General features: G+C 39.9%; 2 protein-coding genes across 3 annotated transcripts in view; one reads left to right on the top strand and one right to left on the bottom strand.

Annotated features, from left to right (window-relative positions):
- The window catches only part of LOC137368791 (ankyrin repeat and death domain-containing protein 1A-like), a 90,574-nt gene extending 86,670 nt beyond the window's left edge, over positions 1-3,904 (top strand). Inside the window, exon 15 of the mRNA XM_068028996.1 lies at positions 3,846-3,904. Coding sequence (XP_067885097.1) covers positions 3,846-3,904 — 59 coding nt within the window. The remainder of the gene's footprint in view (positions 1-3,845) is intronic.
- Positions 3,905-9,796: 5,892 nt separating this feature from the next.
- The window catches only part of poc5 (POC5 centriolar protein homolog (Chlamydomonas)), a 149,379-nt gene continuing 142,087 nt past the window's right edge, over positions 9,797-17,088 (bottom strand). For both annotated transcript variants that reach the window (XM_068029504.1, XM_068029503.1), the window contains one exon: positions 9,797-11,646. In XM_068029504.1, coding sequence (XP_067885605.1) covers positions 11,512-11,646 — 135 coding nt within the window. In that variant the 3' untranslated portion in view covers positions 9,797-11,511. The remainder of the gene's footprint in view (positions 11,647-17,088) is intronic.

The raw sequence follows: 17,088 nt of genomic DNA, 5'->3' as shown, positions 1-17,088 counted from the left end.
ATATAGACTGAATAACACCACCCATAAAGATCATAATAGTTCTTAATTTGATGGTATTTTAAAGGGGTTTGTAAGGGTTGTTCAGTTCTTGTAGCTTGCTAGTGCACAGATGTGCTGAATCACTGTGCAATATAAGTTTATATGTGAAACTTTCTACTCAATCACTTGCCTTGCTCAGTGATATCTGTCTGGATAGGGAGGTAAAACTGAATGATGAACCAAGTGTGCACCAACCTGTTTAGCATGCATGGATGAAGGCCTGGAAATGGGTTGCCTGCCATAGTGGCAGGAACAGCTAGTCAAAATTGTGCGGAAATTCTGGGAGGAATACAAAAAGAAGTATAATTAGTGAAAAAAATCAAATGCTGGAAATATGCAGCAGGTCAGTCAGTACCCGAATCGAGAAAAGACAGTTTATAACATTTTGAGTATGTGCCATCTGAAGGAGGTTGGGAAGAGGAGGTGGTGGACAGGCAGAATTTTAACAGATATGCCAATTACAGAAAGGGATCTAATGGGTTCAAGTGACATTCAAACGACGAAATAGAAAATTGTTACCTGTATTGAAAGGTGATTGAAAACAAAAGGACAAAATAGTTTACACATAGTTATGAGGGTGACAAAAACGTGAGAGGTTCAAACAAGTCTTGAAAGTAAGAAAATTGAGATAAAGAAAAATGCTTAATCATAATGGGTAAGATTGCAATGCCTTTTATCTGAGATTTGTATGCCAGCTGCATGTGTCACGTTTCAGGAATGAATAACAAGTTCTACTTAAATACACATTATTTGTAAGATGGTGGTTGGCAACAGCCGGTAAAATACAGAAAGCAAATGATTACACATGTTCAGAACAATGGAGGTGTTTCTCTGCAAGTTCTACAGGTGAATAATAGAAAGAAAAAAGGACTTGCATTTATATAGTGCCTTTCAAGACCACTGAACGTTTCAAAGCACTTTACAGCCAATGAAGTACTTGTTGAAATGTAGTCACTGTTGTAATGTAGGAAACATGGAAGCCAATTTGAAAACAGCAAACTCCTACAAACAGCAATGTGATAATGACCAGATAATCTGTTTTGGTGATGTTGATTGAGGATAAATATTGACCAGAACACTGGGAATAACTCCCCTGCTCTTCTTCAAAATAATGCCGTGTAATCTTTTATATCCATCTGAGAGGGCAGACAGGGCCTCAGCTTAACACCTCAGCCAAAAGACAGCACCTCCTCAAAATATTCAATGTTAGTCAGACATGACCTTCCCATAATCAATCTGCGCTGTCTTTGATTAATCACTCTTTCTAAATGAAGATTTATCCTGTCCCTCAGAATTTTTTCCAATAATTTTCCCACCACCAAGGTTTTGCTGACTGGCATATAATTACGCAGTCTATACCTTTCTTCCTTTTTAACCAATAGTACAATGTTAGCTATCCTCCAGTCCTTTGGCACCACCCCTGTGGCCAGAGAGGATTGGAAAATGATGGTCAGAGCTTCCGCTATTTCTTCTCCTGCTTCCCTTAACAGCCTAGGATACTATGAGGTCAAGTAAGATGAGAGACAGCTAGTCAAAGTAACAAATATTGTGGTGCAGGACTTTGGAAAGTCAAGGTTAGATGAAGGGAATGGTGTGGCAACAGTAATGTGATGACCGTTTTGAAGGATGTAGGATTTGTGCTGGTGGACTGATTGATGAGGTTAAGAGGAAGGCCAAGGCAGCAGATGGATAAAAGCAAAATACTGTGTTTTGATTTCAGATTTCTAATATCCAAACTGTTGGAAATACTCAGCAGGTCTGGGAGCGTCTGTGGGGAAACAGAGTTGACGTTTTGAGAACCAGTTCTGAAGAAGTCATAATCGACTCAAAATGTCAACTCTGTTTCTCTCTCCACAGATGCTGCCAGACTTGATAAGTATTTCTAACACTGTTTTTCTTGCAACAAGTGTATATACTGCCTTAATAACTCTACATCTGTTGTATATGTAGTTTCTTACAAGTCAAACAGTTGGCTATTCATTTATATAGTGACTTTTGCTCGGATAAACAATATTTTAACTGCTGTTAAACTAATCGGACAATCTGACAGTCATATTTTCACCTCAAATTCAAGAAATAATTCATTTGGGTATGAATTCTGACCATCATGAGCAGCTCTGATCTGACCAGTGTGAGTTCATGACCTTTCGGAACAATAAATCCCAGTGCATTCACTGACAAACTTGGTTTTGATTTTCTTTGAATTCTCTACCAAAGTTCCACTATCTTCCCAATAGATGCATTATCGTCTTACATGTGTGCAGAGTTAAACTTTAAAAGAAATACTTCCCTGGGTAGGAGGTCAAAGATAACAAATTTTAGCTCATTATACTGTGGAAAATATTTATCTTGCACACCTCTATTAAAAAAAAACAAAGAACAAAGAAAATTACAGCACAGGAACAGGCCCTTCGGCCCTCCAAGCCTACGCCGATCCAAATCCTCTATCTAAACCTGTCGCCTATTTTCTAAGGGTCTGTATCTCTTTACTTCCTGCCCATTCATGTATCTGTCTAGATACATCTTAAAAGACGCTATCGTGCCCGCGTCTACCACCTCCGCTGGTAATGCGTTCCATGCACCCACCACCCTCTGCGTAAAGAACTTTCCACGCATATCCCCCCTAAACTTTTCCCCTTTCACTTTGAACTCGTGTCCCCTTGTAATTGAATCCCCCACTCTGGGAAAAAGCTTCTTGCTATCCACCCTGTCTATACCTCTCATGATTTTGTACACCTCAATCAGGTCCCCCCTCAACCTCAGTCTTTCTAATGAAAATAATCCTAATCTACTCAACCTCTCTTCATAGCTAGCGCCCTCCATACCAGGCAACATCCTGGTGAACCTCCTCTGCACCCTCTCCAAAGCATCCACATCCTTTTGGTAATGTGGCGACCAGAACTGCACGCAGTATTCCAAATGTGGCCGAACTAAAGTCCTATACAACTGTAACATGACCTGCCAACTCTTGTACTCAATACCCCGTCCGATGAAGGAAAGCATGCCGTATGCCTTCTTGACCACTCTATTGACCTGCGTTGCCACCTTCAGGGAACAATGGACCTGAACACCCAAATCTCTCTGGACATCAATTTTCCCCAGGACTTTTCCATTTACTGTATAGTTCACTCTTGAATTGGATCTTCCAAAATGCATCACCTCGCATTTGCCCTGATTGAACTCCATCTGCCATTTCTCTGCCCAACTCTCCAGTCTATCTATATTCTGCTGTATTCTCTGACAGTCCCCTTCAGTATCTGCTACTCCACCAATCTTAGTGTCGCCTGCAAACTTGCTAATCAGACCACCTATACTTTCCTCCAAATCATTTATGTATATCACAAACAACAGTGGTCCCAGCACGGATCCCTGTGGAACACCACTGGTCACACGTCTCCATTTTGAGGAACTCCCTTCCACTGCTACTCTCTGTCTCCTGTTGCCCAGCCAGTTCTTTATCCATCTAGCTAGTATACACAAAAGTAATTTATCAGTCTACACTCCCTTTACATTACACATGCTAAGTTATCTACTGGTCTCCAGCCAATTTATATATTATATTGGTCTTACAACTGCAGATACTAAACACCATTGCCCAGGCAAGTTTGCTTTTGTTACAGGCATGGATTCTGGCAGTTTACATTCCTGTTATGTTTTGTAAACAAGTTCTGTTTGGAAGAGGAGTAAATTTAATTGGAATGGATCAGATAAGTTAAATGAAACACAAACTTATGCAAAAATACACAGGCTAACAGCTTGTCTCCTTCATTAGAACTTAATTGTCTTTTTTCTGTCTCCCATTACAGAAAAGATCAGAAAGGAAATTAATGGCGTACAATCTCCACAGAAATGCAGAGTTTCCTAAAGTTTGCATTAGTCAATTTGGAGACATTGATCAGGCAATCTGTTCAGGTGAAACAAATAGGGATGCTATGCACTATGCAACAAGCTTGTGTCAGAACAGGTCATTCTTGCTCTACCCCAAATGAAGTATGTAACATGTCGACTGACTGTTGACTGAATACAAAAGGACATTGTCATTTATGTGAGATTGGAAATTTTTAAAAAACAATTTTATACATGATTCGATGAATCACTTCAAAAATGCTTATGAATCATCACTACTGGTGCTGCTGCAGTGAAAGACAGGACATGGTGAAAAGGAAGGATACATGGAATGGAGCCCTGAATAAAGTAGTGAAGATAAAACCCCTGAGGATCAAAGAACCAACCAGATGGAACAATGGAAAGACTAGTGTCTTTGTGGATTAATTAATTAGACAGGTTGAATGACCTTCCTTACCGATAATTGTTTTGTGAAGATGCCAAATTCAGAACTACCATTCAGCTGTGGCTAAAGCTCTAGAATTTCCTCCCTAAAACCTAATTTTCCTCTTTTAAGATTCTCCTTAAAACCTATCCTTTTGACCAGGTTTTTGTGGCTCTGTGTCAACTTTTGTTTGTTGAAGCTCTTGTGAAGCGCCTCGGGATATTTTACATTAAGGGTATTATATAAATACAAGCTGTTGTAGAAAAAAACTACTTCGCTCTGACAAATCAAAGAAAGGACTAGTCCATGTTCGTAATATTCCTCCCAACAAGGTGCTTGGGTAACCATGAGAAAGGAGAAATACTTATTAGTAATGAACTGTTGAGTAGATAAATGCAGGGCATTATTACAACTGAGAATTGGTGGTCGTCAGCAAGCCCCATGTGGCAGTGTGTAGAGATTTATGAAGTCAAAGCAAAAGTATTTACATGATAAAAATATATAAACATGTAGAGCAAACAAATATTTAACAATCAGCTTTTTCTTTCCTGCCATTAATGAGCCAACCAGATAACCCCATTACCCATTCTTCCAGTTTTATATTTGTACACTATTTCAAATACTATTGCAAGCAAGTAATACTAAAATAGCAGTGAAGTGTCAACTGATCACATTCATTAAGAGCTGCTGGTTTTTGGATGAGATTTAAAGCACGTCATTTGTCATCAAGTCCAACATGCACCTTTTTTTTTGTTCGTTCATGGGATGTGGGCGTCGCTGGCTAGGCCAGCAGTTATTGCCCATCCCTAATTGCCTTGAACTGAGGGCATTTAAGAGTCAACCACATTGCTGTGGGTCTGGAGTCACATGTAGGCCAGACCAGGTAAGGACAGCAGATTTCCTTCCCTAAAGAACATTAGTGAACCAGATGGGTTTTTGTAACAATAATTTCATGGTCACCATTAGACTAGCTTTTAATTCCTGATTTATTAATTGAATTCAAATTTCACCATCTGCTGTGGTGGTATTTGAACCCTTGTCCCCAGAGCTTGGGTCCCTGGATTACTCATACAGTGACTAGTAAAACTAGGAATTTTTTGTACATAATGTTTAACTTACTTACATTCTGTTGGACACTTTGCTTCAGGCTTCCACCAGCTCCACATCAATTTGGAAGTGCAGCCTTCAAAGAAAATAAATCTATAATGAGGGGCCAGTCTGATTCCCAGGGTTTATGGATATGAAATTAGGTAAAATAACAAAAAAGCCAAATTTACTTCATTGTAAAATAATAAGGTAGATGAACTAAAAGATTATAAAACACATCTGAGATACATTTCATATTTCTAATATCTGCTAGTTCTGAAGAAGGGTCACTGACCTGAAAACATTAACTCTGTTTCTCTCTCAATAGATGCTGCCAGACCTGCTGAGTATTTCCAGCATTTCTTGTTTTTATTTCAGATTTCCAGCATCTGCAGTATTTTGCTTTTATTTTAGTGTTTAATTCACTGCCACTTCTCTTCCAGGAATGCCTACCTTGAAGAAGTTCTGCTTTTCTCTCCGATGGGATTTTCGTTTGTCTCTTTTACCTTGTTCACCTTCATTGCTTTCTATTTCCCTCCTGGTGTTTGATAAAGTGTCTACCAAAACTCCTTTTCACAGCCACATCTCTTTCCTCAGAGACTATCTTCGGCTCCGACTTATTCCAACTGCAGTTTCACCCATCATGTTTTGAATCCACCCAGGATTCTAGGTATCTCCGAAAAATACAACATGCCTCGGACTGCTATTCTCACCGCATCCTGAGATTCACTTTCAGTGCTATACGCCGCCACATGTACACTCTGGACCTCTCTCTCCAGCAGCACCGCCTCACCTTGTCTCAAAGCTGTTCTACTCCGCAGTTTCATTTCATCCTTCGTCTTATCCGACGCATTAACAAAAAACTTTTTTTCTTCCTTTTCAGGTGTCAAAGAACACAAGCTCCAGCAGCTGAAGGGGACTAATGCCACTCCAGATCCTTCTTCCCCTCTGACCCCACCCCTTCTGATCTGACCCCTTGCCGTGTATTCACTATACCCTCTGACCTCCCCTTCTCGGACGCTGCATGTTCTGTACTAAGCAAAGGACTCAGTTTTATCCCCTTACACCCCCACCTCAATGAATTTCGTGCACGGCATGACATTGAGCTCTTCTTCCGTCGCCTCCGGGCTCACTTCATTGACCAGCAGACCCATTCATCCGCCTCCAGCATTCTCCCTCTACTTGGACCCCTCCCCCTGGCCTCTTACCCGCTCTTGATCTTTTCATAAAAACTGTTGGCGGGAAATTAATCACCTCAATTTCTCTGCCCCCCTCACTCACTCTAACCTGTCCCCTGCCGAACTTGAGGCACTCTGTTCTCAGGTCTAACCCCGACATTATCATCAAACCTGCAGACAAGGGTGGTGCTGTTGTTGTATGGCATACCGATCTCTACCTTGTAGAGGCTCAGCGCCAACTTTCAGACACTTCTTCCTAACTCCCCCAGGACATGACCCCACCACCAAACATCAAGCGACTTTCAGCAGGACTGTCACTGACCTCATCTCCTCTGGAGATCTTTCCTCTACAGCTTCCAACCTCATCGTCCCGCAACCCCGGACAGCTCGCTTTTACCTCCTTCCCAAAATCCACGAACAGGACTGTCCCGGCAGACCCATTGTGTCAGCCTGCTCCTGCCCCACTGAACTTATTTCTTCCTATCTAGACTCTATCTTTTCTCCACTGGGCCAGTCTCTCCCCACCTACATCCGTGACTCTTCTGACGCCCTACGTCATTTTGACAATTTCCAGTTTCCTGGTCCCAACCGCCTCCTCTTCACTATGGACGTCCAATCGCTCTACACCTCCATCCCCCACCAGGATGGTTTGAGGGCTCTCTGCTTCTTCCTTGAACAGAGGTCCAACCAGTCCCCATCCACCACCAACCTCCTCCGCTTGGCTGAACTTGTTCTCACATTGAACAACTTCTCCTTCAACTCCACTCACTTCCTTCAAGTAAAACGGGTTGCTATAGGTACCCACATGGGTCCTAGTTATGCCTGTCTGTTTGTGGGATATGTCGAACATTCCTTGTTCCAGTCCTACTCAGGCCCCCTCCCCCAACTCTTTTTCCGGTACATTGATGACCGTATCGGTGCAGTTTCCTGCTCCCGCACCGAACTGGAAAACTTTTCTCAACTTTGCTTCTAATTTCCACCCTTCTCTCACCTTTACATGGTCCATCTCCAATACTTCCCTTCCTCGACTTCTCTGTCTCCATCTCGGAGGATAGGCTGTCCACTAAAATATCCATTATAAGCCCACCGACTCCCACAGCTACCTCGATTACACTTCTTTACACCCTGCCTCCCGTAAGGACTCCATTCTTCCAGTTTCTCCATCTCCGACGCATCTGCTCTGATGATGCTACCTTCCATGACAGCGCTTCTGATATGTCTTCCTTTTTCCTCAACTGAGGATTCCCCGCACTGTGGTTGACAGGGCCCTCAATTGTGTCCGACCCATTTCCCGTACCTCTACCCTCACCCCTTCCTCCCAGAATTATGACAGGGTTCCCCTTGTCCTCACTTTTCATCCCATCAGCCTCCATATCCAAAGGATTATCCTCCGTCATTTCTGCCACCTCCAGCATGATGCCACTACCAAAAACATCTTCCCCTCCCTTCCCCAGCATTCCAAACGGATGACCGCTTTGTGGAACACCTCCGCTCAGTCCGCAAGCAACCCGAGCTTCCGGTTGCTGGCCATTTCAACACTGCCCCTTGCTCTCATCTCTGTCCTGGGATTGCTGCAGTGTTCCAGTGAACATCAACGCAAGCTCGAGGAACAGCATCTCTTTTACCGATTAGGCACACCACAGCCTGCCAGACTGAACACGGAGTTCAGCAATTTCAGAGCATGACAGGCCCCTCATTTTACTTCTTTTTTAAAAAAGTTATTTTTCCCTTTTTTTGGGGGTTTATTTTAACTTAGTTTGTTCAATTTGCCTACCTATTGCTTTTTTCATGTTTGTACTTGTGGCTGTTCAGTTTTCAATCCGTTAACACCCTGTATTAATGCTTTATCTTTCAACACACCATCAACATATTGTTTGTCTTTGCTCCAGGACCTTCTGGTCAGTTATTCGCTGTGACCTTGTTCTGTCTACACCTTCTCCGCTGTTATCTCTTGCCCCACCCCCACTTTACTTGCTTCAAACTTTTCATATTTCCAGTATCTGCTATTTCTGAAGAAGGGTCACTGACCTAAAAACGTTAACTCTGTTTCTCTCTCCATGGATGCTGCCAGACCTGCTGAGTATTTTCAGCATTTCTCGTTTTTATTTCAGATTTCCAGCATCCGCAGTATTTTGCTTTTATCTGAGATACATTTCTTCAGCTGCCCATCTCTAGTTAATTTAGCACATTTTTTGAATTGTTTGATTTGTTTTCTAGGCTTCGCTTATCTGAAGACACAAAATTTAAAACCACACGATTTATAAAATGACAGTGTGGAATCTCAACTGGACTATGTTAAAGGAATCTGATGGGAAAATTTTCCTTGGCATCTCAAAATTTAAAGTAATTCATATTTGTAGCAAAATCATAAATATGTTCTAAAAGAAAGTATTCATGATTTTGCTATAAAATACAAGAAAACTTCCATCTATAGTACAAAGGTCTCTGATCTATACCAATCAAAAAAGATGACCATTCTGAAGAATCACTGTGAAATATACAAGATACTGACTGATACACATGGTTGAATGTGTTTGCCTAAACAGAAGATTGAAGCTCAACTTAACTCTACTTTTTGTCCTTGCAACGTACTCGTATCACTGTGGTCCTTTGGCCATATTGGACACCTAATTGCTTGATTTGATCAGGAATGCCAGTTTGGGCTGCACTAATATTTTACTGCATATTGTGTTGCCTGTATACAATATATATTGAATACAGAATTTTCCAATCATATAACACAAACTACAATCATTAGCCAACTAGGATGGTTATCATACATTGAGGACACAAACAGGCAGTGTACATCTTGACAGAAAGCAACCAGGACAGAAATCAATCTCAAACAAAACTCAAGTTAAACTGCTTTCATCATAAGTAGCTATTTGCTTTCAATTACGACCAACTATTCAAATTTTATTTAGTTTAGGAGACCATTTTGAACCACCCCATCAGATTGCAGTCAATGCCTTGCTATCTATCCAAATATCTCAAATATATATTTACAAAAAGGTTTGGTGGCTACAGTGTAGGCCAGAATTTTTATACATATTTGCTTGAAAGTTGGCTGTATAATTTCAGGGTATCCTTTGCAAAATAGTTTTCATACTTAGGTGTCAGTTACTTTTGTACTCAAGCTAGAGTAACAATTATTTGTAAAAAAATGTTTAATGCATATGAAAAATGCCAAAGAACATTTTCAGTATTCTTCATATTGCAGAAGAAATCAAAATGAGACATTTGTTGAAGTACTATAATCACAAGTTAAATAATTGCAATACAAGTTTAAAAATATGAACACACATTTATATAGAAGTCATTTATAATTATACACTCAAGTCAAACTTTACATTTGTGCTTTTAAAATGATCAAAGCCCCTTTCAAAAACTGTACAGTTGATTATAAATTGTACATAACAAAAACTGGACCTTCAAACCATAAATACATTTGGCAAATAAATTTTTACACAAGCAGATTTTAATGATGAAAATTAATACAAAAAGCTGGGGGTTTTGGTGACCATTTAAAACATGATCTAACACTGAGCTGTGCCAAGCCTGACGCCAGTATGTTGAAGTGCACAGGACGGGTCAAGCTCAAGAACGTTTTTGCTCTGAATAGTTAAAATGAATTTAAGACACAGGCTTGGTCACATAAACTGCAACCATACAATTACCCACTCCGCCCCCACCATAAACACTGCAAATCTATCACTGTCCCTTCTTATTGCATAATGAAGCACACTAATTAGCAGAAACTACTGAGTTTCAGAAACTATTAGTATTCCTTTTCCCAAATTGCACTCCGCCATTCTCCTGAAAAGGCAGTAGGCGAGTGCTCTGCTCTCTCACATCTGTCTGTCACTTCAGCAAGTTTGTAAGAGGTGCATGCATTCATAAGTTTTACATTTCCAATGACAATGCAAGAAAGGGAAACTGCTTAGGCCAAAACTCACTTGATATGGCCATCTAAAGAACAGCTGCTAAATTACAAGAATAAAACAAAGGTGTTTATGATTATGCTTTCCATGCAAAAGCTTTAATGCTATAGTCTATATATTCCATTAAAGTGGCTATTTGTATCTTGCATTGCCACTAATTGCTTTAACAGCTTATCAGTGACAGGAAGCGGGACATTTTAAGATATTGACAATATACCATTGCTTATAATAGGGCCTGCTGACAAAAAATGGAAGTGAAACTGAATGTTATTTAAGAGCTGTACTTGATCCTGCATTACCTATAAAATGTATTTTTATAATTAAAAGTTTACTTAATCGCAAACTACTTAAATAGTAATTTATCGAAACGCTAGTTTTCATTTATGATTACTTTTCAAAACATGGTAGAAGTAAATATAGTGGAGAATACTAGTCTATGACTCCCATTGATGAGCTGCATTTCCTTAACCCACAAATGGATGAGGATTCATACAATGAATGATGCTATATTTTTAAACAAAACTCATGGTTGAGAACATAATTTCCCCCCAAAGTTTACTGTTAAAAGATGCTTCAGTGCTTAAACTCATCGAACTTTTATAGAGCATAGCCCCACTACTATAAAAAATTGCATACATTGTGCCTTCTAGAGCTGCACCTTGGTCACTGCTCAGTGATCTTTTGTCAAAAGGCCAAAAGGTTGAGGTATCATTTTTAAACCCTGTGTAGACAATATTTTGAATTCTATAGCATTTAAAAATTGAGACATTCCTTGCACAAGCAGAACCCTACATATATTCAAAATACTTTTATTGGACATTGAATGCCCAATAACACACTTACAACTTACATGAGTTACGTTATTATTAACTATTGTGACAGCTCACAACTCAAAAGTCCTCAGTCTTAAATTATAGAAGAAACTGTAGATTTCACCAGTTTCCACAATGTATCCTCCACTCATTTCAAGTTCCTGGTGTTTTTGTTGCCGAGGTACTCAGTCTACAACCTTTATTGATTGGATGCTGCAACTGATAGTGGGTGATTTTGCATTCTGGCCTGTGACATTCCCTCCTGAGGGGGGCTGGCTCGATCGAGGATACTTGGCTGCAGTCGCTTGACCAATGGTTTGCTGAGGGCACATAAAAGAAAAGGTGAGCAGCATCCTACACATTTAAAGTACGAGCCTATTCCCCAACCCAAAGCAATTTTCTTGTTTGTAAAGCAATGAGTATTATATTCCTAATTTATTTTTAAACTTTAATAATTCAACTCATTTGCGCCTACAGGATTTTAGCAGACATAAATACTCACAGTATGTCAATTTTTTAAAAAAAGGAAATCAGTTTTCCATTAGCAGCTAATTATATTTTATTAAAATTTGACAATGTTCCAGTTATTGAGTAGGTAAGTCATTTATCAAGACATACAATTTTGTTCCTTCTCAGTGCTCCTTTTGGGGAGTATCTACATTCTGACAAGAAGCTGCATCTAGTTAAACATGATGATTTAAATTTTCTTCAAGTTATCACTGGAATATTCTGTGCTGCACTGAATAATGATGCAAGTGACCATCAGCAAACCAAAACACATATGAATGTGCTTTTTAACTATAGTGTGTAGGCAAGGTAAAACAACTTAACAAGTCTGAGAAATGGTAAAATGTGCAGGTTTCATAAATAAAAGTGTGGATTACAGAAATAAACTACATGTGCTGTTAATCTAATTTACAAGCATTTGTGCTACCACTTTGCTCCAGTTTGACATGTACTCATTTGCTTGTCTACATGACTTCAAAGTAATTTACCGTTAAAGAGGCACTTTGAGATTTCAGAGATATTTTGAAGTGATATAAATTAAGTTTCTTTCGTTCAACAAATGTTTATTGGTATATGCTATACAATTCTCTGAATGTAGTATTATTGGCACATACAAATATTTTCTGTTACCTACCGGAGTGTTAAAAAAGGAATATTTGACATTTAAATCTAGACGAATGCCTAAGGCTCTTCCATTATTTAGGTATATATCCAATTTTTTGATTGCAGGTAGCAGAAAAAAAATCTAATTTATATAGTGGTAGCATAAAATGCACAAGTTTTAGTTGCTCCATTACTATGCGTTAGAGAATGAACTAAGTATATAAAATGATACTGCATTCAAAGAATAAGGAAGACTCACCCACACTGAATAATCTAGCATTCATTTTACTTACATAAATAAGGGTGCAAAGTAGTTTTACATACTAGACTTGGGCTTGATGTGAGTAGAACTCAAAAAAGCCAAGATGAGGGTGTCTGTACATTGACTTAAAGGTGCTCAAAAAGTTAATTCTGGCTCCTTTTCTGCTTGGAAAAAAAAATGTGCAAGACCTGCTTCCTCCTGTAACCTCCTTAATGCTAATTTTATCTAATCTTCCAGACTCCAGGCACAAACCAGCTTTTTGCTTAATGGACTGCTATGTTGGCAAATTGAACACTAAAGGAGGAAAAGTGTCCAGATAGGTTCCTGCAAGGAATAACGATTAGACTTTGGGAACCAGCCCTGTGATAAATCAGAAGGAGCATTCAAAGGCTTTTTAAATTGTTAAAATCAATAACTTGTTTTGTAGTTCAGGTACAAACCATTAAATCTTCAGATACCTGACACATTACTTTGAGTTTCCATGCTAGCACCTTTATGTAAAACATTCAAAGCCAATTGCTTCAGTAATCTCAGTTTACATAATAATGTGCAGTGCTGCTTGGGCTGTAAACATTAGGTTGTCGGTTTTAGGAAAAAACTTCAGAGTGTGCCCAATTTTAACATTTCACCCAATAACCTTCAGAAGTTGTGATAACCATCTGGATTACCTCAAACATACAAATACCTATTCCGGGAGTCCAAACATTCTAACCCAAATGGAAGACTTCCTATTTAGGAAGGCTACTGAAAAATCAAAAATGAGTTGGAGTACAATGCTTGCTTTGTTTAAGTACGGTATAGTCTCAGGTGCTTATGTCACAGAAGCCATATGCATTAAATTCCCCAAATTTCATTTGTGGAAATGGAATGCAGTAGGGAAGGCAAATCCACCAGCATGAACTCAATGGGTGGAATGGCCTCCTTCTGTGCTGTAGATGGCTATCTAAGTCAACAGAAAGGGGAAAAAGCTGTATGCTGGAAATATGAAGTAACAAAATAATGTAGAGTTGAATTCAATTTGGATCTTGGTCAAATGGTTAATACAATTTTTTTCTGTTTAGCTGTAAGCAATCTCCACAGTTATAGTGAAATCCAGACCACTGTTGGGCAGGGGAAGCAAGAGACCAGGCAGAGTTGGAGAAGTTGAGAGCAAAGTTGGGGCTGAGCTGGAATGGAATGGGTGGAGTGCAAGATAGTGGTCGATGCTACACTGACTCACTGTTGAATATTTGCAGCAGTCAGAAGAATGTACGCATGACTAAACGGATCTTCGATTTAGGAGAGGGAGAATTTTTTTAAAAAACATTGTGCTTCCAATGGCACTGCCAATTCACAAACAATTGCTGGTCTCCCTGAAAAGTGAAGTAAATGCTTTAATGTACATTCAATTTTTTATTGAAGTACTTCCAAAGTGCATTTTCCTTACTATGAAGGTATACACCCTCTGTTTTATCCCCTAAATTCCAGTATAACTCTTGTCAGTTTATGCCAGTAATTTTGCTCTCTTCTCCAAGGAACTACCCGTTTCCTTCCAGTGCTTTCCCACCTATAACTTGGATCAGGAATAGATAGTGGGCTGAATTTTACAGACCCCCACCCCCCCGCACGATACTGGGGGTCATGGCAGGGGGTGCTAGAAAATGCCTCCGGCAAAGGCCCTACCCAATATTGCCAGCGGTGGCGAGGCCTCGTGATGGCCCCCTGCCGATCGGTGGAGGGAAGCCAAATTTACGTATGTTAAAATAATGTTAATGAATGAATGAATGACCTACCCGCTCATGCCACCTGGGGATTTGGGGTGGAACACTGGTGAGGAGGAGACAGCAGGTACATTTTTCAGTGCCGGGGGTGGGGGGTGGGGCGGGCGCGGTGGAGAGAGAGAGAGAGAGTGGGGAGTGGCATTAGAGTTATTTCACTGGCATAGGCGATGGTGGGAAAGGTAAAGATTAAAGTTTATGAATTTTGGGGGGAGGGGAGAAAGGTCAGGTACACAAGGTAATTATTTGGGGGGGGGGGGTGGGGAAGAGGGCAAGGAATTAAATCTATGCTTGTTGGGAGGGGTGGGAGAGGGGCAAGATCAATTAGTTTAATTTTTTCAAAACCATTTTCCTTCAAATATTTAAATCTAACGATAGGGCTCGAAGCCCTTTAAAAATGTTTCAGCCAGCACCTGCGCAAAGGCTGCTGACGCCATTGCCGGGGACAGACCACCCGCCCCATCCATATCATTCTGGGGGGTGGGGGGGGGCCGCTCTGCCTCAGCCATTTAAATGAGCCACCTGGTTTAATATCGTGGCAGCTCTGTGACTTACGCCCGCTGCCAATTTCTGTGGCGGGAATGTAAAATGCAGCCCAGTGTGCTCTCATTCCATGTCCCCAATGTTTATGCTTCAAGGTTCAGCTTCACTTGGCACTCCACATTTCCGCTTTTATAGTAAGAATGCAGGAAGAGAGGAGATAGTGAGCAACATTGAGACATTGTCTTGTAATTTCCCTGCTAGGATTACTGATCTGTCTGCAGTGTGACCATATGCCTGTTGGATATAGCCAAAAACTTCAGTTGTCTCAGTGATATAATCTCAGTTCTTTCCAAATTATGAAAGCCACCAATAATGATCAGTTGTGGTGACCCTTTGCATGAGCAAAAGAATGCCTGAGTGCCCCCTCAATGTGGGAATATTCCGCACAGGTCTAGCAACAGCTACAACCTTTAGTTTTTTAAAAATCAAGAACCCTTCATATTTTCATCCCTGATGTCCAAATGAAATATCAAAATTTATTCAGTAAAATATTGGTTAGTTTCATCAAACAGAAGGTAAAATTGAGTCAGTATGCAAAGACTGTAGTTGAAGTCCTTCAGGCAGCCTACAGAGCTGAATTCTGCAGTTCAATGCAGTAAGAATAAATTAACATTCTGCAGGTTGCAGCAGTTTTATACTGTGATTTACACAGTCATTTATATTGTATGCTGCATATTTTTGCACGCTGCTAAGCATTTGTTAGAAGGGCTAATGAAAAAAAAAGTAGGATGATCTTTGAAGAGAGAGACTGTTGGCAGGTTAATGCAAATTCTTACAAGATTGATGGCATTGGAAGTAAGGGATGGCTGAACAAAAATATGCAAATGGTTTATGTTTGGCTTTTTCACAAGAGGGGTTAGTTTCAAATTGTTTATTTAACCAAATAGACAAGCCTATTATTTTGCCAGGTATAAACTGAACAAAATAAACTCATATTTACACAATTGACTTTGCCTTAGACTAATTTTCAATATTGGAACAGAAGTGGGCCATTCAGCCCCTTGAGTGTTACACCATTCAATTAGATCATGGCTGCTCAGGACTGAACTCAATTTACCTGCCTTTGCTCCATATTGCTTCACATTCTTGCCAAACAAACATCTACCAATATTGGAAAGTTTGGAAATTGGAAAATTAACCTAAGATTCACTCTTTTGGAGGAAAGGCTCCAGACTTCCATGATCCTCGTGCAAAAATGTGCTTCTTGATTTTGTTCCTAATGGCCTAGCCCTAATTTGATTATGCCCCCTTGTCTTGGATTACCCCGCAAAATCAAATAGTTTCTCTGTATCTTCCCCATAAAGTCTCTTCATCTTAAACACAAGGAAATATAATCCAAGTTACTGCAACTTGTCCTCATAATTTAACCCTTTTAAGTCATGGCATCATTCTGGTGAATTTGCAATGTACCCCTTCCAAAGCCAATATCTTCTTCCTGAATTAGTGGTCAAACCTGAATGCTCCATCCCAGATGAGATCTGGCTAAGACTCTGTACAACTAAATTATCACTTCCTCACTTTTGAATTCTAACCTCCAAGATAAAGGGCAACATTCTATTTGCCTTTTTGATTACTTTTTGTACCTCTGCACTAGCTTTTAGTGATTTGTGTAAATGGACACTTAAATTTTTCACCATAAAGGAAATATTCCAATTTGTCTTTTTCAGATCCAAGGTGGGCAACTTCACATTTCACTCACTGAATTCATTCTGCCACAGTTTGCCATTTAGTTTATGCCCTTTTGCAATTTCGTGCCCCCCATCTGCACAACATATTGTCCCAATAGTGTCATCTAGAATCTAGAGTGTGTAACTTTCTACTTCTTCATCTAAGTTATTAACATGCATGTTGAAAAATGGAGGCCCCTGTACACACATCTGGGGAAACTATTTGTCACATCCCACCAGTTAATGATCCCTTTATCCCTATTCTACCTCCTAACTTTCAATTATCAACAGATTTTTATAACAGCCTTAATTACTGCTTACATAGATCACTTAAGGGTAGATATAATATCTAGAACGTTGCTATTTGCGTCAAACTGTATAGAAACCTATACAGTGGCGCAGTGGTCAGCACCGCAGCCTCGC

Source organism: Heterodontus francisci, chromosome 4 (genome assembly GCF_036365525.1).
Source record: "Heterodontus francisci isolate sHetFra1 chromosome 4, sHetFra1.hap1, whole genome shotgun sequence".
Classification (NCBI taxonomy): Eukaryota; Metazoa; Chordata; class Chondrichthyes; order Heterodontiformes; family Heterodontidae; genus Heterodontus; species Heterodontus francisci.
Note: the sequence above shows the minus strand (reverse complement) of the source record. Positions and strands in the feature narration are given on the sequence as shown.